The 23815-nt window shown below is 37.7% G+C and overlaps 1 protein-coding gene across 1 annotated transcript in view; it reads right to left on the bottom strand.

The window, feature by feature from the left end:
- Positions 1-16205: 16205 nt before the first annotated feature.
- Positions 16206-23815, bottom strand: part of Slc26a4 (solute carrier family 26 member 4) — a 57081-nt gene continuing 49471 nt past the window's right edge. The window contains exons 18-21 of the mRNA XM_047561604.1: positions 23642-23696; positions 22418-22563; positions 20081-20164; positions 16206-17586 (exon numbers count right to left, since the gene is read on the bottom strand). Coding sequence (XP_047417560.1) covers positions 17563-17586; positions 20081-20164; positions 22418-22563; positions 23642-23696 — 309 coding nt within the window. The 3' untranslated portion in view covers positions 16206-17562. The remainder of the gene's footprint in view (positions 17587-20080; positions 20165-22417; positions 22564-23641; positions 23697-23815) is intronic.

The raw sequence follows: 23815 nt of genomic DNA, 5'->3' as shown, positions 1-23815 counted from the left end.
TGCTATGAGAAAAATAGAGTGAGTATCAGAGAACTACTGAGCAGTAGCTTGTTTCCTCAATACCAAGTCAGGGCAATAATCCTCATTTCCTACTGCTCTTTCAGTTGTGGTGCCTAAGACTGCAAAAGTCAAGAGTAGTGTAAATAATAGTCACTAACTTAAGGACCACACAGAGTAGCATTTATAGAAACTCGTAAAGACCCAGATAATCTCTAAATGTTTCAAGGAAATGCGATGCTGCCCATATTTAGAGAAAGTAATGAGCAGTATTAAAGTAGATATATGAAGTAACTTAAGCTGAACCTTGATAAACAGATAAAATTTGGAGAAGAGAGCAATGACAGGCATATCATTCAGGGAAGAGCAAGGGTACAGATGTAAGAATTGTTATGGCTTATATTAAAGACTGTAATCAGCTTGACTTGTACTTTTGATCCATGTTTGGGAGTATTAAAAGTAAGGTAAGATTGTAGGGAACCTTGAAAAAGCAAGATTTCAGAGTAAGATTTGGGAATAGAATATATAACATGTTGTGGTTATATAAACAACATAATCCAACAAGATACATTTAAAAACAATAAACAAATTTTAAATTTGGGAAGGGTATAGTAAATCAGTACTATTAGACTAAAAGAAGAACAGTTGACCAAGAAACCATGGACAAAATGCTGGCACTTCGAAAAGACCAGTTCGTAAAAGAACTGATCCAGTTCGGTGTAATGTCACATGCCTATAATATGAGCTACTTTGGCAGCTGAGGCAGGAGGATCACAAGTTGAAGTCTAGCCTGGGTAAGTTGGCAAGACCCTGTCTCAAAATTTTTAAAAGGGGTAAGGATGTATGTGACTCAGTGGTAGAACAATTGCCTAGCGTACGCAAGACCCTAGGTTCAATCCTTGGTAACACACGCACACAAATAAAAATGATCAGGATAAATAGTATTTACTTTGTGTTAATATAGTAGCATATAGTTACTATATGTTTGATTAAAATGGGTGAGTAAGATACACTGATTAGATATATGCCTTATCAAAGTATGGAAGTCAGCTTTCCATACACCATCAGATACTGGGCAAGAGACAAATTCAGAGATTAAGATGAAAATGAAGACTAATAGAACCGATTGCTGATTGTTGAAGGTATTTCTCATTTATTTCTTTAAGGAGATTACATCCTTTGGAGCTGAAACTGTATATGCCCATTTGGAAGGGACCTCTTTGAATTAGCAAGATCCTGCAACCTGCCTTCTTTTTTGAGAAGGAAAATTTTGCATTGGGCATCCTTTGAACTGGATAGGCCTGTACCTCCCTACAGTTTCTCTGCTAAGAGATGGTTGCCTTGCTTTTTCTCTAACCATTTCTGTTCAGCTCACTCCTGAAAGAATGTTTAGGATATTGCTGTGGTTTGAATATGTTTGTCCTCAAACATTCATGTACTAGATAGAAACTTGATCCCCAATGTGAAGGTGTTAGGAGATGGTGCCTTTATGAGGGGATTAGGTCATTAAGAGGGATTGATGTTTTTCTCATAGGAGTGAGCTCTTTCTTTTGTAGAACTAGATCAGTTATCACAAAAGTGAGTTGGTATAAAGCAAGTTTCTTGCTTCTTTTCTCCTCATGTGATATCTCCCCACCATGCTTTTCGTCTCCTCTTTACCATGGGACACTGTGTATCATGAGGCCCTTACCAGAAGCCAGTGCTGGCCCTATATTCTTGGACCTATAGCTGTATAGAGCTGTGAACTAAACTTCTTTTCCTTCTAAAGTATTTAGTCTCAGATATTTTGGAATAGTAACAAAGCAGACTAAGACAGGTATTAAACTGCTCTATAGCTATGCCAATTATGCTGTAAGTAAATAGTCTTTGATACTGCTTTCTATATTTGAGAAAATTTTTGTCCAAGTGCTCCTTGACCTTAAACTTAGCTGCCACATCATGCCATTTGAAAAAGGCATTCAGGCTTTCCTGATGATGTTTTGAATATCTGTGTCCCTCCAAAACTCATATATGACACTTAAATCCTAAGATGGTGGTATTAAGAGGTGGTGGTCTTTGGAGAAGTGACTAAGTCGTGAGATTTATGCTCTTAGAAAAGATGCTTCAGCGAACTGTTGGTCCTCTTTGCCCTTCAGCAGTGCAAGGTCACATTGTTCTCCTTTCCACCTCCTACCCTGTGAGGGTGGAGCAACAATGTGGCATTTTAGAAGCAAAGAACCGTACAAGATACAGAATTTGTTGATCTCTTTACCGTGGAATTCCCAGCCTTCAGAACTGTTGAGTAATATGCTTCTGTTTATAAATTATTCAGTGTCATGTATTTTGTTAGAGTAGCACAAATGGATTAAAACATATTTGGTTTGTAAATGAAAATTTCCCATTAGCAGGAGTACATTTTACATTATAGCCCAGTACCATAATCACAAATTCATCTATTTGAACATATACATAAGTGTATGAAACTTACTTTTATGCAATGGTCTCTGCTATTCCTATTCTGACATTTTTTCAAAATGTTGATCATAATGCCCTAAAACGGTACCGGAATGCACTAATTAATGGGTTATAATTTAAGCTTAAAAACCAATGATTTACAATTCCCCTGGTGTTTTGGAGAGTTTAGACATAGAACTAGCTGAGAGGAATGCTTAAGTCTTAGCACTGGGAGGACTTATTCCTTGTGTATCAATGCAAAAAGGGTGATGAAGAAGATAGATTTCAAGGCCAAAGAATGCCCAGAAGCTCAAGAACAAAACTACATGGAGATTCTTTCCCATAATTGATAATAGCTTACCTCCAGAACTGGAAATGTCAGGTGTGGATTTCTAATTCTTACTCCCACCTTGATACACACCAATCTGTTAAGGTATGTGCTTATATGCCGCCTCCACCAAGCTTTCGCTCAATTGATAATATAGAGAAAGAGCTTTGTAACCAGACAGAACTGGGTTAAAATTTCAAATCTCCTTTTGTGATATTAGGCAGTTACTTAAGTTCAATTTGCATCAGTAAAATGGGGGCAATGATAGCTTTCCTCAAAGTTCTCCTAAAGATCAAAGTAGATGACATCTATACCGGCTCTTTATTGCTTGCCAAATAATAGACCTTCAGTAATTGTTCATTTCCTTCATTCCTCTTGAGAATTACTACCCCTTCAGAACCACCACTTTCTACTTCATTGTAGCAACATTTATTTTAAACATTCTACAAGTTAAGCTCCTTGAGGATGAAGCCACTTGGTTATCCATATTTGTATAATACATAGTATTTAGCAGAAGGTACTCACAGAATATTTGTTGACCAACTAAAGAATGTCATCAAAGAAAAAAATTGCCACATCAAAATTTTAGAAAAAATGCAACTTTTGCACATGAATGTGGCAACTAACTTAAAACTTCTACGAAAAAACAGTTGTGGTACAAAGGCACTGATTACTAGACAAATTAGTAGCAATTTACTGTAGCAATCAATATTTAGAGTTCACTCAATAAAATAAGCAAAGAGCATCTAATGTTAGAAGATAATTGCCAGTGTTTACAGAGTTTCTGCTGGGGGAATTATGACAAAGAATACAAAGAATATTGTATCCAATAGTTGCAACTTTCCCAACTGTGAGAAAATGAGTTTCTGTTTCTACCACCAAGTATATTGTTGTAGCAGCCCAAGCTAATACAGAGTTCAGTACTGATATTTGGGGTAATACTATAAAAAATACCTAAATATGTAGAAACATCTCTGAAACTAGATAATTTGTAGAGACTGGAAGAGTTTTGTGTGATGTGGTAGAAATATGGATGGTAAGGGCAGTTCTGATGAGGTCTCAGATGGGAATAAGGAACATGTTGATGGAGGAACTTGTTAATTGGAGGAAAGGTGATCCTTGTCATAAAGTGGCAAAGAATTTGGCTTGACAGTGGACTACTGTTTTGTGGGAGGTAAAATATGTGAGACTGAAATTTGATATATAGTGAGCAAATTTCAAAGGATTCCTCCTGACTGCTTATGGTAAAATGTGACAGAAGAAGGAATAGTTAAGCAAAAGGGAACCCAAACTTGAATCGAAAAATTCTCAGCCTATCAATATTGCAAAAAGTGATTAAGCTTGTTCTGAGAATACTAAAAGTGTAGTCAAACTGCTAACAGTAAGCACAGGTTGTTTTTTTCTCACTTCAGGATAGAAATCATGAAAAGTCACAGTACAACTCTTTTTAATATTACCATCCTATATTGGCCTTACCAACTTTAGTGTTACCAGCTTATTCGAGGGTTCTTTTGCTCTACTTGAGGTAGATGTCATGAAGAAGCAAGCAATACCGTATAAACAGGGCTTTATTGGGGTTTGTGCTTAAGCATTAAAGGAAATAGCACACGGGTTAGAGTCCACACACCGCTCACTGAGGACACAGCAAAGCCTATATAGACAGAAAAAGGCAGGCTTGCAGAGGCACATAGTCAGCTGTTGCACATGATCCCAGGATTTCTGCACACATCTTTGTTAGTTCTTTGCTCTCAGCACTGCACCAGGTTTGTACAGCGTGGCAATCTGCATGTAGGCTAGGGTCATCTGCACCTGGTTCAATAAAGATCATGGAGGTGCTCGCTACTCCCACTCCAGGAACATTCATATATTGTTGAAGTTCGGATCCATTCACGTGTGAGGGTGCAGGTTATGGTAAAGCTTGGAAGAGTCAGCAGCTCCTGAACCTGGTCGTCGGTGCATACAGTTATTTCAAAGATGCATTCACTGGAAAACCTAGGTGAAGGAATCAGGGACCTCCTCTGCCTTGTCTCAAAACAACCAATTAATGAAAGATATGATTCATGGACTTACTCAGCCTCTTCAAGAGAAATCAGAAGTAGGGATGGTATTATACCAATAGAGACATTGCCAATTAGAACTGAAGGGGAAAAAGAAGTCTAGACACAATGAAAAGCTGGGTGTGGTGCTACACGCCTGTAATTCCAGCAGCTAGGGAAGCTGAGACAGGAGGATTGTGAATTCAAGGCCAGTCTCAGCAATTTAATGAGGTCCTAAGCAACTCAGTAAGACCCTGTCTCTAAATAAGATACAAAAAAGACCTGGGAATGTGGTTCAATCCCCACTTGAAAAAAAAAAAAAAAGACACAATGAAGGAATGCTGTCAAGGCTTCTTGGATTTTTTTTAGAACAGGATCATAGAGCTCTGTAGCTATGAACACATATTGTTTCTTATAGAAAAGGGAAGACAGATATCAAAGGCAATTCAGAAATGAGGGCTGCCGTTTCCACCACAGGCCTGGAGTATTGCTGAAGTCACCCAGTCTGTGGTGTTTTTTATTATGGTAACCCCAGCTGACTAATACGTCTGGGAATGACTTAATTTTCCTGAGTTACACAGGAAATTCTTAACAGTGTCATCAAGATATCCCTAAGGTCTACTCAACAGAAGGGATGGGCACTCAAGTGTAATGAACTTCTCATTAGAAACAAGAGAATGATATACTAGAATGATATACTCCCCTTTTATCATGAATAATCACTTCAGGGCTGGGGCTGTAGCTCAGTGATAGAGCACTTGCCTTGTACATGTGAGGCACCGGGTTCAATCCTCAGCACCATATAAAAATAAATAAAAACATTGAAACTTTAAAACCAAAGAATAAACACTTCACATTGTCAGAACAGTCTGAACTTTCTTCTTTACTATAGGAGGAGAGCATCAGCCTTCACTGTACTTCAATTCTTCCATTTATTGCTACAGTCTGTTGCTGTTTGCCTATCTGCTACAATAAGAGACAATAGAATTGATGACCTCACCCACCTTCACCCTTCCCTGAGTCACCAAAAGAATTCAGAATGAATCTTATCCACACAGGGTCCAGTGCAGGACATTTCTTGACCCCTTCTTAATGTCCCAGAAGATGGTCAAGCTGCTTCCTTGAAACCTATTAGTACTTAACCCTTCTTTAAGCCTTTCCAAGGTGCTGACCCACACCATCAACATCCACTCATCTCCCAATATACAAACATATTGTACTGATTTCTCTAATTATAGAGGTGACTCAGTATTTTAATATAGTAGTTAAGGGTTTAGCCTCTGGAATTTTAGCTCTTTGCCATTTACTTCCTGAATGACCTTAGATAATTCTTGACTTAGTTTCCATTTTCTGTAAAATAGGGATAGTTGTTCCCACCCATAATATTGTTTTGGATATTAAATTGGTCAATAAATTTAAATAAATTAACAGTACACCTAACACAATGCCTAACAGAAATAAGCATTTGATGAATTTTGGCTTCATCAACTTTGCCAAGTAGATAAAAATCCTAGACTCAACCCTGTTTAAATGATGCCCACTAGGTGGCACCAGTCACAGGTAAATAAAATCTTCCAAATACATTGTACTTCATCAAAAGTTTGGAAGTCACAAAGAGACAAAACTGCAATAGTAATAACACAATGTGTGCAAATAAGTATTAATGTATTGTGGACCAAAAACTAAGAGTCAAATCCATAATAATTATCCAATTATCTTACAAGTCAAACATTGTTTGTGATTCCCAGACCCTACAAGGTTTTGATGCAAGGGGTCAACAAATTTTGAGAAACCCTCTGATTCTGTATCCAAGTATGGTGGGACAAACAACTGAGGCTTTCATTGTGTAGAAATCTGTTTCTCCAGCTTCTATAGTATGATATGATTTGGAGAAGACCCTGCTGAATGTCAGAAATTTTTGTATAACCATTGTCTTCACAGACCTTTATTCAGTAATCATTGAGCACGTAAGTGTTTAACACTGTTGTGTGTACTATGATGTATAGATAAATGAGGTGCTGCCCCAAGGGTGTAGTCAGGTTTTAACAGTAGGGTTATCTTGCCTGGGGCCTGAACAAGCAGGATAGTGAGCCCTATAACATTGGTTGGTGGGACAGCAAGCACTTACGACAGTCTCACCCTTTGGCTACTGTGTTGTCACAAACTGAATTTCAGACTGCTTGCTCAAATACTATTTCATCAGAAAAGTAACAATTTTCCTATCAACATATTGTCCTGAATTTGCTGAAAAGGTGACCCTTTGGGAGGAAATAACCACTCCTTACGTTTCCCAACCTTCTCCTCCACCCCCAACTAAACTTCCCTTATATTCTCCTGGAGCTTGCTTTCTAGTGGGGTGAAACTGACAGTATACATGTAAACAAATAATTTCAGACCATTGTAAATGCTATAAAGTAAATATAGCAGGGAGATGTGATAGAGCAGGGTGGGTTTGTTTATATAGAATCATCAAAGAATGCCTCTTGGGGAAGATGATATATTAATCTGAGTCCTGAAATATGAGAAAGAATTAATCTTCAGTAAAACCTGGGGATGGGAGAAGCTAGGCAGTGAGAAGAGTTAAGTGCAAAAGTACCAAAGAACATGGAATGTCAAAAGAATGACTGGAAGGATAACCATGTGCCCAGAACTTTGTGATATAATGGTGGTTAGAACAAAGAAGTGCGCCTTGCTTTATAAAACTGGAGATGTTAATAGAGCATGTTTAAGTGCTAACAGATAGCATTCAGCAGAGAAGGAAGAATCAAGATGCAGGAAAGGAATCCTTGCACAAGTGAAGGTGATTACTTTGATAGGAGCCCAAACACATAAAACTTTTAAAGCTCTTTTCTCTCAGTTTTAATAATGTCACTCTCACTTCTGCCACAGTGCTGGGGATCAAACCCAGAGCCTTGTGGGACAGGCAAGCACTCCATCACAGAGCCACATCCCCATCTTCCACAACTCTTTTCTAATTATCCTCTAAACATTTTCTTTCAATAATCTTATCCCTAACCAAACCAGGCTATATCACTGATTTCATACTCCTATCCATTGTCAGATATTCGCTTTAATCTTCCAGGTTTATATCTCCAACCCTTGGCTGTCTTCTGAGCTTTTGATTTAGCTGCTTCTTTGACACCTCCACTTGGGCAAAGGCATCTTGAATTTAACATGTTCAAAACTGGAATTCTTCTGTATACACACACACATACACAATACTGAATAACAGGGATGCTTCAGGATGACCCAGTAACTATGTCTTCTCATAACCCCCACCCCATTCTTTGATACATAAATAAAGTATTGACAAACATTATTTGTGTTCACCAAAGTTTTTAATTCTCTTTCCCTTCCTAGACATTTGGAAGGATTATATTTATTCATCTCCTTTACTTTGACCACTGAAACGTAAATGAAAGTTACATGTTGCTTCTGGGCAGAACTCTTTAAAGCAGCTCCCCATCCCCTTCACTCCTCCCCCCCACAACTCCACCCCCCTTCTTCTGTACCAGGGTGATCATGTAGATGTCTAAGATTAAAACAGCCTGGAATGTGGGGGCATCACATGGAGGAAAATAGCCCAAAGTTTCTTGCAAACTTTGAGCAAGAAAAAAAAATGTTCTTTATATAGATCTTTGAGGTTTTTGTTTTTTTAAGTTGTGAAGCATGGTGTGCATGTGTACACACGTGTGTATTTTAGGTTACTGCAGTATAATCAAACATGACTGATATAAATGCTATGCAAATGCACATTTAATATATGTATCTCTCGGCCTCTACTTCCAACTAACTAGTCACCCATAAGCCACCCTAAATAGAAATTCTGGAGCTCTGTACCCCAAACTCCCTCTTAAGCTCTCCCCAATTTCAGTACTTATCATCTCCATTCACTTAGTTGCTCAATCCAGAATCTTCAAGCAAGGGAGGATTACCTCAGTTCCTCCTTTTTCCTTTCCTTTCTGATCACTAAATTCGTTCCTGAGTATGTTTCACATACATCTTGGGCCTCTACAGTAGCTCACTTCCTGTTCCTGCTTCCAGTCTTGGAATATAAGTGCCTTTCCATGTTATGGACTCAGGAGTTATTAAAGACTTAACAGTAAAATTCTGCTTCCCACTCTGTCCCCCCACCACCCAGTTTGTTCTGTTCCTGTGTATCCTTTGGGAGATACGCTCTGCACATAATAACAGACACGTCTGCATTTTTCTCAGAACAATCTTTTAAAATGCTAATCTGACCATATTTTCCCCAGTGTAAATCCTTTCAATGCCTTCTGGTTAACAAGATTTGCTTCTGCTTTGGCAGCCCCCTCACCTTCACTTCCTCTCACTACATTCCAGACCTGCTGATCTTTCTGTTCCTAGACAACACCCCTCCTGACAGTTTTCTCCGATCTCAAGATCCTGTGCAGTTCACTCTGCTGGAAGAGCTTTCCCCCAGTCTCTACATACTAATCCTCCCATAAATACTCTCTCCTTCGGGAGGAAGTATGCATAGTCCTTCCGCCCTTGTTGTTTTTGATTGTTGCCCTCCATGTGCCACCTTCAAAGCTCCCACAGGTGATCATTTATACAGTCAGCTCTCTACATTCACAGGCTCTGCATCCATGGATTCAACCAACCACAATGGAAAGTATTTTAAAAATGTGGTAAAGGTGGTTGACAACAATTCATTGGATAGTTCAAAAGGGGTAGAGAGAATTTATGTTCCCAACACAAAGAAATAATAAATGTTTGAGGTGATGAGTATGCCAGGTACCTTGACCTGATAATTATATACTGTGTATATGTATTGAATATCATGCTGTACTCCATATATATGTGCAGTTTTGTGTCAAATTAAAAACAAAATGACCAGGCATGGTGGTGCATGCCTGTAATCTCAGCAGCTCTGGAGGCTGAGGCAAGAGGATCCCAAGTTCAAAGGCAGCCTCGGTAACTTAGCAAGACCCTTAGCAACTTAGTGAGACCCTGTCTCAAAATAAAAATAAAAAGATAAAAAATGGGCTAGGGATGTGGCTCAGTGGTTAAGCACCCTATGTTCAATACCTAGTACCAAAAAAAAAAAATGTTTGGAGAAAAATTGTGTCTTTTATATACAGACTTTTCTTGTCATTATTCCCTAAACAAAATAACAGTATGACAATTGTATTTACAATAGCATGTACATAGCATGTACATTGTATTAGGTATTATAATTAATATAGAGATGATTTAAAGTATGTAGGAAGATGTGTAGGCTATGCAAATGTTTTTACCATTTTATATAAGGGACTTGAGCATGCATAGATTTTGGTATCTGGAAGTCTGGAACCAATCCTCTGTGGATACAGAAGGACAACTGTATATTTATTGTGTTTACTTCTTTATAGATTGCTTCACATTAAAGTTTCATGAGAAAAGAGAGCATCTGGATACTCATCAAAAAATAGGCGCACAGTAAACATTTGATAAATGAATGAATGAGGAATTGATGGGAAAACTAGTGCCCTGGGGGTGAGGATGGGTGGAAGCAGATGAAACAAAAAAGAGAAACTAGCCTTTGTGACTTAAGCAGGCAAATTTGGCCTCTGTGTTGCCTCACCCTGACCCCAAAGATTTTTATCCCAAGCTTCCTCATACGTGGCTGACTATGTGACTGGATAGGCCAGCCACCCAGTATGGAGAAGAGGGACTGAGGAAAAGCAAAGCAGAGCGTCACTCCCAAGTCTGAAGCTCTTTAATCCTTTGAGTTGAGGTGGCAGCAAACACAGAGCCCTCATTTGCCAGAGCTGGTATTTTGTCACAGACATTTAATAACTGGTTTAAAACAGAAATATTAAGCAATCATTCTTCCTTTGTTTTAGGGACTGAATATTCCTTTTTTTCTTCTTCTTTTTTTTCTTTTTTTACAAGCAAGTAAAACCAGAAAAAGACAGTGACTCCCACATCGAAACAACAACATATTTATAATGAAATATTAACTCTACCATCTCAAATCAGATTCTGATTTTGCATGCTGATTTTGCTTTATACATTTTAAATTCACATTTTTCTGATCATAAAATAAAGCCTCATGTAATTATAAATAATGTAATATTGAAATTATCTTAAAAGATAAACTATAGAAATGAAAATCACCATCATGGAACAAGCCCTTTGTTTCAAAATCACAAAAGCTTTCATCTCTTACTCTATCCTTGGAAACTAAAACACAAAAGCCTCATTCATCTAGTTTAATTTCACCTTCTGAATTTATTTCGAGGTACCCAGATCAGCTGATTGGATTAGTCAGGTAATGTAACCCAACCATTTGTGCCTTTATCTCTTACCAGACAAGAGGATAAAATCCAAGCTCCTTAATATAGTGTACAAGGCCCCTCATTATTTGGCCCCAGGCCACTTTCCAGCCTTATTGCTCACTACTTCCTTCCCCGACCAACTAAATTGGTAGCTTACTGGAGAAAGGCCATGAGCTCACAAGTGTGCTCTAATGATCCGTACCTCTCCTATTGGTGATATACGGCCAGAGTATAGAAGGATTCTCAGGCCTCTTTCTTTTGTATGTAGTACAAGCTTGGGGGGAATAATTTAAAGGATACTGCGGTGCTGATTCACACAAATTGGTGCACTAGGAGGTGAATTCAACTGGGGAAAGTAGGCTCGACTATTTCAATCATCATGCAAAGATAAGAACCGTCCTTAAATGCTGGACAGTGTCACCTAGTTCACAGATGTCTTAAAGAAAGTCATACCTGGGCTGGGGTTGTGACTCAGTGATAGAGTGCTTGCCTAGCATGTGTGAGGCACTGGGTTTGACCCTTAGTATCACATGAAAATAAATAAAGATATTGTGTCCATCTACAACTAAAAGAGAATTTTTTAAAAATAAAAAAATAAAGCAAGCCACACCTAGCCTCTTCTCTGAAGACTCCCCCAACTTGCTGTACTGTTTAGCCAAGGACTTATAACATTTCATCACATGTAAAGAGTGACATTTAAATGCTCCTGCTGTATGGCCTAGAGCTCCTCCATGCATCGGATGATAGTGGGTAGAAATTAAGTTGTAGAAGAGAGATATTTTCTCATTGGAGGCTCACTAGAAATCATTGTAAACAAGTTTTTAATTTTTTTTTTGTTTTATTCATTTTGGTTATATGTAATATTAGAGTTCATTTTGACATAATTATACAAGCATGAAAGATTTCAATTCAGTCCCCTGTACTTCACCTTTCAGTAGAGTACAGCACAGTAAAATAGCAGGCATTCAACTTAACCTGGTCGCAGGCAGTTGAACATCAGAGGTACTCTGCCAGCTCAAAATATTCTTGTTCAGCCATAGTCTGAGGGTGTTGGTGTGATGGTGTCAAGGTATATCTGCACATGGGAGTGCTTTTTAAAAAAAGCCCTGAGGAGGGACTGCGGAATGAACCTGACCTAACTTTCCTATGTACATATAGGAATATTCCACAGTGAATCTCACTTTCATATACATCTGTAAGGCACTAATTAAAAAAAAATAAGTAGATCAGTAGAGCAGAGAAAGTGGAACTGGTGGAGGGAAGAGGAATGGAAAGAGGAAGTACTGGGGACTGAATTGTAGCAAATTATATTCCAAGCTTGTATAATTATGTCAGAATGAACCCTAATATTATTTATAACTAAAATGGACATTTAAAAACTAAAAACTTTTAAAAAGGGGAGTCCTCAGAAGGAGTCTTGTAGTGTAGTTAAGCTTGATTGTGGTCCAGTTGTTTATATGAAGTTGTGCAAGGGATAGCATTGCATAGAGATACACACCTGAGTTCTGTGAAACTGGTGAAATGTGAATAAGCTCTATGGTTTGTACAACACCAACTTCCTAGGTTTATATTATACCAACATTAGGCAAATGTTAGCACTGGGGAGAGAAGAGTACCTGGGAAAAGTTTTAAATGAGGAGAAGGGAGCTCAGCACTGGAGCACATAATCTTTAAAAACACACTGGGAATGATCTTGAAGCTAGAGAATCTTATACAAAAACCAGTATCTCTGGGTCCAGACCCAAAGATGTTCCTGAAGAAAAAGATGGAGTGGGCTACTGTCACAAGCAGTGAGTAAGAGAGGAATCAAGTTTGGTTCCAACAAGTGGGTTTTATTCATGCAATGCACACTTAACATTCCTAATAATAGCAAGTCACAAATACATTGAAGATTCACTCCCTTGTTCAACTAGAGTCCAATCCCCATGGACTTACTCAATGCAACGCCAAGAACTCAGTCAGCAAGACTGAGGGGATTCTTCTCAGCTGTAGCCTCTCTCAGCTCCTCGGATGTCTTGGATGTCTTCAGGTGTCTGATAAGCTGGAGGCTGGGTGGCAGTCATTTGGCCTCGGTGACAATGGTCGATCAGCAATCAGTGATGTAGTGGACAGCGGCCGGGGCAGTCAAGAGACAGAGCAACATGGAGTCCTCTGGTCACGGTGCTGCTGACAGTTTACTCCAAAAGTCCAGGAGTTTAAGTAGTGATTTTCAGCCCAGTCATGCTCTGCTCTTCATCAATAAAGACCAGAACACGACTATACTAGGTGCCACCCCTCAAATCATAGATAAAGGTACATATCAGCATTGTTCAGGAGCGTCATTCTGCCACACATCAAGTTTGTCACCAGGTGCCTTTATTTTAGTTTTACAAGTTTAGGAAAATACCAAATACAGCTTCTTATTACTACACAACACACAACTATAGCAATTCCTATTATTTCCTTGTCTCATTACAGCTACCTCGGTCAGCGTATTCAAAATGAGTACGAAAGCTAAAAAGGTAGGTTTTCAACATCCTGAACAGGATGTTCTCTGTTAGCAGCCAAGTGAATCCCCAGCCCCTTTCCTGGAAGCTAGTAAGTAAGCAGGCAAGCAAGTGTATGGGTTATTGCCATAGGCCTTAGAAATAGCCCTAAAACCTGGGGAAACGCTACATTCTCATATACTTTGAAGACTGCCAGTCTCAAACCATGTTAGCCTGATTTAGCATCACTAACTGCTGCTTAATTCAGCCATCCAGAAATACTTATTGAGCACCTAATGTGTGCCTGGCACTCCTGACTCTTCGAAGTGCTTATGATATGTCCAGGAACAAAACAAAGAACTTTGACCTGGCAAAGCTTATGTTCTAGCAGAGGGGAGAAAGCAGGAAGAGAAAATAACTAATGTAAGTGAATTATAGAGCATACCAAAAGATGATACCTATATGGGGTAAGGGAATCGATCCAGGTCAGGGGGTCCAAGAAGTAGTATGGTGTGTAGGACAAGGAGTGTCACTCACTTCTCTGAGTCCTTAAAGGATAAGCTCATATTGAAATCACCCCTCTATTTGAATTTTCTTTTCCTGCTACTAAATTGTCTACTCCCTATTCCTTCTGTAATATTTTTCAGCACTGGGGATCAAACCCAGGGCCTTGAGCATGCTGAGCAAGTGCTATACATACTGAGCTACATGCCTAGTCTTTTTTATTTTATTTTGAGATAGGATCTTACTAAGTTACTTGGGCTGGCCTTGAATTTGGGATCCTCCTATCTCAGCCTCCCGGGTAGCTGGGGTTACAGATGTGCACCATTGTGTTCAGCCCCTAATGCCATTTTCTTATCAGTGATTGTCACCTTTTTTACTCCTCCAACCTTCTTTTCCTCCTTCCCTCACATTCGATTTTCTCCTTCTCCCACTTTGTCCCATTCACTTGTCCTTATGTAGCTTTCTTATGGAACTAATGTTCCTTTGGTTAAACTAGAGTTCATGTGCCTTGTGTTGCATTGCTTATTATATTGTTTGCATGAAAAATGCCTTCAATTCTAACTGATGTAGTTGGAGATTAACCCTAATTACAATGACTGTCATCTCTTAGGGCCAAGCCCCAGATAGAGGACCCCACCCCCAGATATTTCTGGAACCTGGAAGAGTACCTCACAAGAATGTTCAGAATTGCCCTATTCATGAAAACCCAAAACTGTAAGCAACACTAATAGCCATAAATAGTAGGATGAATAAATATTTAGATGGTAGAATACTATACAGCAGAACAAATTAATGAATGGTTGCTGAATGCATAATAGGGATGAAGCTGATGATGATAACATTGATTAAAAGAAGACACACAAAAGTGAAGGAGGAAAATAATCTTTGGTTTTCATTTATTGACATTCAAAAAATAGGTTTATGAATCAGTACAGTGATTATCCTTGGGGCATTTACTCGGAGGGAGGAGTATGGAAGGGCTTCTGGGTACAAATTATATTCTGCTCGTTGATATGGGCATGGGTTAACTGGTGTGCTTGTGAAAATTCTTCAAGCAGTACATTATGATTTGTATTCTTTTTATATGTACATTGAACTAGAATGAAAATTTTGCTTAAAATAATGAAAGTCAGTGTACAAAATAAGCTGTAAATATTTGGATAAGAATTACAAGATTTTACTGAGATTTGTGAGTAACATTGTTTATTGCACTGAAAAATCTACAAAAAAATTACATATAAATGGGTAGGGCTATGAAGAATACATCAAAATGATGACTGACAAAAGTAATGGCAAACTTGGAATGTGGGATTTAAAAATTATCTTCAATAGTTTTTCTCAGAAAGGAGACACCTCAGCAAAAGGCAATTTGCATTTATTAAATATATGTTTAAATATTTTTAAATTTACATGATTTGAGTTTTTCACTTGCTATTAAAATTCATATATAATACTGGAATCATCCTATAGGTTAAGAATATAACAAAGACAGTTTTACTTTCAAGTAAAATTTCCGTAGACAATGCAGAATTAAGGGTATACTTACTATTCACAAAATGTATAAGAGAGTATTTCTGGATCGTGCAGGTGAAACAAGTAAAACTGGTCTTCATAGACATAAGTGGATCCAAGATTTTACAAAAATTTAGATTTATAAAATGGAACTTTGGTATTTCCTTTAAAAAAATAAAAAGAGTAGTGCACATTTCCTCTATTGAACAGAGGTATTCATCCATTTTCTGCAAGACTATTACATTCACTCTTTACAGATATAAATTTTTGCCATTATAAGTAGGTATCACTATAAAAATGAGATAGCATTATAATTCTGATTTTGCCACGACCAGATATAACCACAATTCAGGATCACCTAATTTGATATGATCATCTTGCTCCAGATGTGGGAACATGGTTTCTGATTGTATTTAAGAAAAAAACAGAGATGACATATTGTACCTTTGGATAATCAAACACATTTGGGAATTTCACACACCTGTACTAAAGCGAAATATAGCCCTCAATCATGGAAGACACTGGCTCAACTGAAGACCTGAATACTTATTTGTCTCTGGAAATGAAATATGATTTCACTCCAACCTATATATTACACATTAATACCTAGAATTGTACTTGGAAAATACTAAGTAAAAATGCAAGATGTAAAATTTGCTGGCTTAAAATATGAATTTTTTAAAAAATGTATTTCCAATATGTATTCAAATCAATTTTCCCTTTTGAGTTCACTCAATGCTTTGTCTTTCAAAACTCATTTTAAACATAGACTACTATAGACTATTTTTAGATTTCTTTTGAAAAGTGATCAGAATTCAATGAAATATTACTTTATATACTGATAGAGAAAAATATAAGCTAATTTTAATCATCATGATCTTATATCAAAATTGGTTTTGCTCAAAATAGCAGTTTTCTTGTGTTAGACTTCAATAAATCATACCTATACATAGTTTCACACAATGAGCATTTTAAAAAGATATATGTTCTTAGTTGTAGATGGACAAAATACCTTTGTTTTATTTATTTATATGTGGTGCTGAGGATCGAACCCAGTGCCTCACATGTGCTAGGCAAACGCTCTACCCTTGAGCTATACAACCCCAGCCACACAACAAACACTTCTGTAAGGATAAGTTAAAACTGCATTTCTAAGCTAGAGATAGTCTGTCTCGTATTTTCTTTGCTTTTAATTGTGATATATGATTGTTGTCATATCAAAAAATTCTATAAGCCATGAAAATATCACTTCTCTACAATAATGTTTTTAAAATGTATCAGCTCTATTCTAATAGCTTTTAAGTGAACCATGTTCAGCATCAAAGAGATCCTGAATTCTAGTTAGTTATCTGGTCACATATAACAACACCTTACTACTAAGTACTAACCAAACTTGCATTTTAAAAACTTTGACTTATTTAGCAAAAAGGCTTTTATTGATAAAAGCATTAATTTTATTTCAGCATTTTCTGAATGTGCCTTTTACTCTGTGATCAGTGCAGCCCATGAATATCAAGGTCAGTCAGAAACGGATCTTTCTTTATGATTAGTCCTTCCTGGCTTACCTGCCCACAGAAGGTCAACACTTACTCTGATTGAACAGAAGTATGCCAGTACCCTGGTGCACATTGCCTAGCTCATCTGCATGGGAGATTAGCAGCATCTTATAAAATCAGCAGATCCTGAACATTACCAATTTTCCTGGGCAATTACCAATTCTTATAACATCAGCAGGTCCTAGACATTACCAATTCTCCTTATCACTTTGCACATTTTAGAGGTAAGCTGCTTGTTAAATAAATAAAGCACAGAAATTATCTTAGTGCCGTTCATTTAATGACTAAGAGGTTAAAAAACTCAAAGACTTAAACACAATAGGGAAAGAATGAGTGTTTCAAGTTCAAAGAAATAATCAATGCAGAAAATGTTTGCATAGAATGACATTGTTGGGTACATTATGCCTTGCAGTCCTTGCTTAAGTGAATGACCTCCTGATCCCACTTTCAGGAAGCAAGTCTACGCATAGCCTGTGGAAGCAAAAGGGAAACAGTGTTAGCACAACTGAATACTCCTTAGGTCCACATTATCCTCTTACAGTACAGTACTGGTTGCTTAATTTTATTCATCTTAGGTACATATCATCACAATAAAAGTAGAATAAAAATTGTGACCTTCATCATACTTTAATTGGATTCATATAAAAGCAATAATTACTATTTATTGAGCATTTACTATGCATAAGACACTGCTCTTGTTACTTCACATGTATCCTTCAAATTTTTACAACTCTGTGGTATTTTCTACTTTACATGCAGATACCAAAATAAAGACAGGGTAAGTAATGTACCCTGGCCTGTTCAGCCAGTAAATAGCAGAATCAGGACTAGCCCCCAGGTGTGTCTGGTCCTAACGCCTATGCCCTTGAAACCACTGTGCCATTACTGCTTCACCAACTATAGAAGCCCACCTGAATGATCTTTTATGTGGCAGTCAACAAAAATCCCATAATATCAAAACTTTTTAAGTTTTGATATATGAATTTTTTACTCAAACTAAGGCGGCTCTATATCCATAGAGCCATAAACTAAAACTGGAAGAAATTCTCAGCTCACTAGTGACTTTCCTAGGCTCATTAAGCTGGTAGGCTAAGATACAGGGTCTGTGATTCTCACCCTAGCAATACCTTTTTCAAACTCTCTGCCCATTGTCTCTATTGCCTGATTTTCTGACAGGGGTTTGAATGTTATTCTTATCAATAGTTTTTATCAGGACATGGAAAAATGCAGAGAAGGCATACTTATCTGACTTGTCTATGACATAGGTTGAGTTGGGGAGTTAATAGTTGATGGATAGGCTCTAATTACCAAACTGTTTCAATAAACTGGAACCAACAAGGTGCCATCTAGCAGAAATATGTGTAATCTTAAATTTGGAACAAAAATCAATTACATAAACATAAATGGGGAGCCCTTCTAGACCACAGTTTGTGTGAAAATGTCTTTAGTTGGCCCTGTTCAGTAGAGGCTACGATGAAAGCAGACATTTTTAAGTCACAGTAATAAAAACATCTTGATGAGATCAAGGTAGGTAGTGGTTATATAATGTCCATCTGGATCTGACCACCTTTAGGGGCTTTTGTTCCCTTCTTGGCCAGTGAAATATTGACAAACTGCATGTCTATGAGGAACAGTAGGAGGAATTGGAGGAATATTCCTGGAGGAGAGTCTGGAAGAGACATAAGAGCTATTCTTTTGAATCCTGCGTCCTGGAGCAACATGAAATGCAGCTGCCCTCTAGTCCGCCACCTTGAAAACCCTCATAAGAGCTATTCTTGAAGGGTTGAAGAGCTGTTAAATGAGAAGGTTTGTGTTGCTAAGGAATGCAGGTCTCATCTCACTAGGTGGAAAAGCCAAATTCAGGTTTGTAAGCACAATTTGCGTCCATGTAGCAAACTCCCTTGAGCAGTCCCATGTTTGGAAATGTTCACACAAAAGTTGAGGGAACATTCATTAGGAATGGTGCAGGAGGGATTTCTACATGGGGTGGGATGTGGCACTACTTTTTTTTTTTTTTTTTCCCAGTGCTGAGGACTGAACTTCAGGGCACGCTACCACTGAACTGACCTACATCCCCAGTCCTTTTTATTTATGTATTTTGAGCCAGGGTCGTACTAAATTGCTCAGGCTGGTCTTAAACTTGTGCCCCTCCTGCCTCAACTTCCCAAACAGTTGGGGTTACAGGCATGAGCCACCCTACCCAGCTAACTTCATTTCTAAGAAATCTTCCAACTTTAAAATTCTGTGATCTTGGGGCTGGGGTTGTAGCACAATGGTAGAGCGATTGCCTAGTATGAGTGAGGCACTAGGTTAAATCCTCAGCACCACGTAAAAATAAATAAAGGCATGCTGTCCATCTACTGTCCATCTACAACTACAAAAAAATATTTTTTAATTCTATGATCTTCCATTGCTGCTACCATTTTATTCAGGGGTGGAACCACAAAGTTTATTCAGACATTACAAGTTCAGACAAGTTTCCTAGGAGTAGTCCGGTGCCACAAGAGCATCTGAAATACATAGAATCAACCTCCAGTGGAGGGAGTATCTTTTTAAAGCCATTTTCAGTCAGACAAAGAGAAGTCATAAGGTTCCTATTCCTCAGTTACTATTCCTAAAGCTTATGAAATTCCTGGGTTAGAAATTCTCCCTATTATCCTTCTCCCTATCCCATGGCCTCAAGTCTCTGAACAAAGAAATATTTGTTGGGTTAGGTGTAAAATCAAGACTTGGCTGCTGCAAGTTGCTGATCATCTCTATATGCTTGAGACAAAAGGTCACCAAGTATTTAAAGTCTTCAAGGGAGAATTCTTGTTTTCCATTTTTCTCTCCTTTAAAGTCATCCTTTTTATATTTTTTGGAACTATTTTCCCTGAACAGTTCTTAATCAGACATAGTCAATATTTGCCTTACTCAGTTCACTCGAGATTTAATCCAAGTTATTTTCTTGAGAAAAGTATCATACCTCATCCTGGACATCAAGTTCTTCCTCAGTCAGCTCTGCTTCCATTAATTCAAGAGGATCTTTACAATCTTGAATGAGGGTGATCTTGACAAAGAGAACACACAGTAATTATTGGCAACATAATAGCATCCATCCATCTGATACTCCACTGAAAATGACTTGAAGCTTTGCTCATCTCTAATCTACAGATTTCAGAATCCTCTTCAGATTTCTTTTTTTTTTTTTTTTTTTTCCCACCTTACAATTTCCCCTATACCATTTTTTCACATTCAAGAGTGAACTGGTCTAGTTCTCTATTGTCCAAACTCCTTTTCAGCTCTCTTCTCCAACATCTGAAGTGCATGCCTCTCAACAGGGCACCCCCTGCCCAAAGGACTGAGTAGTCAATAGCTTCTCTTTCAACAGCTAAGAGTGCTCAGTGCAGCATTGAGCATGCAGTGAATGTGCTGTGAAGGGCTGGGTGACTCAGGACAGGAAAGGGCCCCCACTTGAATTGGATGAAAACTATTTTATTGGAGATGGAAACCAACAGGAAGCTCTGCTTTTTAGGGGTAATACATAATTTAACCTTCACAGGGAAACAAATAATCTGGGCATTACTGCATAAAGGACATTTCCAAAACAATTTCAAGTATATGCCAAGGCTAAAATGTCATCTTGTGGTACTATTTTGTTCTTTTTCATCTCACAAACAACCCAGTTCTCTTTGTTAGTGTGGAAATTAATTAAAAGATTAAGTCCCTGTGCATATGGTCATGACAGAATGGGAAAGGTACAGTGAAGTGTAACTACAAATTGGGACTGTTCTGGGAAAAAAAAAAAGGGATGGAGGATGCTGCATCTACAGTGTCCTTAACCTACAAATGACTGTTCTTGAAGAAAAGGAAAGTACCACAGGTGGGGTTTATCATCATTTATCATTTATGGAGCTTTGTACTAGACCCTGAGGACATGGAAGCGTAAGGTTCCTGATCTCACAAGCCACCACTAATGCTCAGCCCACTCTTCAGTGAACCAGGAAGTATGTCATGCAAGCATTCAGTTATACTCAGCCTAACATGCAGAGAAAAAAAAAAATTCATCCCCAGTCACTTGCAGTGTCTCTCTGATTGCAAACAAGATGGAGTCTAACACACAGGTGGGTGCACTCTTGGTTAGAGGGTTTTGTGACATTCATTGCCTAAGATTTTAGATCAAATGGGTGTTAACAAAAAATAGCTATTTTCATGTTGATAAAAAACTTGATATCTTGATTTTGCTTTTATCTTTAATGTGGAGTCTTTTTTTAGATATATGATTCTTCCCTTTTTTTGTCTTTGACTTAGAGAATTTAAAATAGAATAGAAAAAGGTTTATGAGTTTTCAAAGATGAGCAGCTTCCACGTAACTTTTTTAAAAATATACTTGTGGTTTTACTACTTTTTCTCTTTTTCATATTTAAAATTGACACTTTAATATTTAGGGCCTCTCTTTTCCCCAGGACCTTTAAGCAGAACAACCTCTCCACTGACAGAAGCGGTAAAAGAATAATGTAATACTTTATAAATTAGTTTTCTTTGAACATCAATTTCCAATCTACAATAAAGATCTACTTATCCTAATTTTAGAATAAGGAGAAGCAATTTAATATGCTTTATGTCCTTAGAATCATCATCTATCATTATATTTTTGTTGGTATTAGTTTTAGTTTCCCAAATTCACCGTGAAAAGGTCAGGGTCCATGAGAAAGAAGGTTCTTGTTCCAGGCCTACCAGTAGACTCAGGCAATGAACTAGACCAGAATGTACACCTCTTCTAGATATTTGACAGGAGAATTGACAAAATAAAATCGATAGGAAATTAAGGTCTATTCTATTCTGTGGGAGAAAATTAGCTCTAGGTTTATTTGTGGCTTTAATATTTTTTCTTTTCCAAAGATCCTTTAAGACCTGATGGATCCTATTCAAAGTCATTTATAATATAAGGGTTTCCAGATTGCTGAACTTTCGCTTGCCTTTATGTACACAAATCATGGAAGATCCAAGACTCAGTGCTATCTTCTAAAAAGGCATTATAACTAATGCCCGCTTTTATTAGTAAACCCACACATTGTAGAACTATTATGTACTAGGCAACCCAGGTATGTTCCTATGAAATATCTCATTTAGTCCTCATGTCTACTTAGCAAGGTAAATATTTTTACTTCCATTTCACAGATAGAGGCTCTGAGAAGTTATGCAGCTGGCCTAAAATCCAACAGTTATGCTGGATTTCAAGCTATATCTGTAAAATTTTTGCTATTTATAGAAAAACCAATAGTTTAGGAAAGATACAGATGCAGAAAGATTAAATATTTACCGTTTCTAAAATGGAATCTTGTCCATCTTGGGATTTAACCTGGTTCTGTAGATAGATTATAGCATCATGAACAGTCAGAAAGAAGGTGTCCTTTCTAATGTTATCATCAAAGAAACCACATTGCTCCATCTTTTCTATCACATGATCTACAAAAGACAGAGATAATGGTTAGTAGTTGCTAGGAAAAGGTATTTTTGTAACATCGACCAATACTGTTTTGTAGCTCCTCTTTTTATTTCTTATTTCCAGAATATGATCTTTTTCTAAACTGACTGAGTTTTTTTTTTTTCCCAATAGCACCCAAAATGGTTATCCCGTAACTGCTTGTAGATAGTCTTGGTCTGTATATCTTTTGCCAAATCAGTGTACCCATCCCCCAGCTGCTGTGAACCTTGCTGCTAATGGTTGACAACTGCCTTTCTCTGGGGAATTTTCCTTGGCCAATAGGAGCTGTCTTACCTGAAGAGGCCTGGAGGCTATACCTGCATATATGAGAATCTGCATCTTTGGTTAACTATCATGATACAAAGACAGGCCCCATGCTCAGGATGGCATAATCTCTGGTGGTCTTCCTGCTAGGAAGATCCCTATGCAATCAGGAATCTAATGTCAGATTTCTGAAACCACATCTTTGCTCAGCCTCTCCTGCCCTGTCCTGCTTTCTTTACTTCTTCACTTACACAAAAATCCATCTCAGACTCTGCTTCTAGAGAACTCAGCCTAAGCGCTATCGCTTTCCTACACACATAAAAAGACAGGAGACCCATGCCTGGTGAATCCTCTTGTTCCAAGGGATCTATGAAATCTCCAACTCTGTTGTCCTCATAACAATTCCCCCACCCCATTGATCTTACACTGCCACCAGGACATAAGTTTCTGTACATCCCAGACCAGCTCTGTGCACAAATTCAAGGTATTATCTTTGAAATAAAAAATGTTCTCAGAATTATTGTGTCATTGATACAGAGTTTCTGTCTGTGATGATAAAGAATTCTGGAAATAATGGGTGATGGTTGTATAATATTGTGAAGATAATAATGATACTGGATTAATTATACACTTAAAAGTGACTAAAGTGGCAAATTTTCTTATACAAATTTATAACAACGCAAAAGAGTTTTTTAGTTTTTTTAAAAGCCTTCAGACATTATGTGCCAATGTTCGAAGGTAGCAGAGAAAGGACTTAGGAAAAAGTCGTACAGATAGGCACATCGATGCATTTACCTTGAAGTGATGCAAAGTACACACTCACATCAATTCTTTGGAATTCCTTGACAATCTAAAAATAAAAACAAATTTGTAACAATGAATAACTTTACCCATGATTCAACGATATTTCAGTTTCTTGCTCAGGAGAAATGTCAACACTTTCATAGTTAATCAAAACTTTGAGGAAGG

This window comes from Sciurus carolinensis, chromosome 8, assembly GCF_902686445.1.
Source record: "Sciurus carolinensis chromosome 8, mSciCar1.2, whole genome shotgun sequence".
Taxonomy (NCBI): domain Eukaryota; kingdom Metazoa; phylum Chordata; class Mammalia; order Rodentia; family Sciuridae; genus Sciurus; species Sciurus carolinensis.
This window is presented reverse-complemented; position numbering and strand designations above follow the sequence as displayed.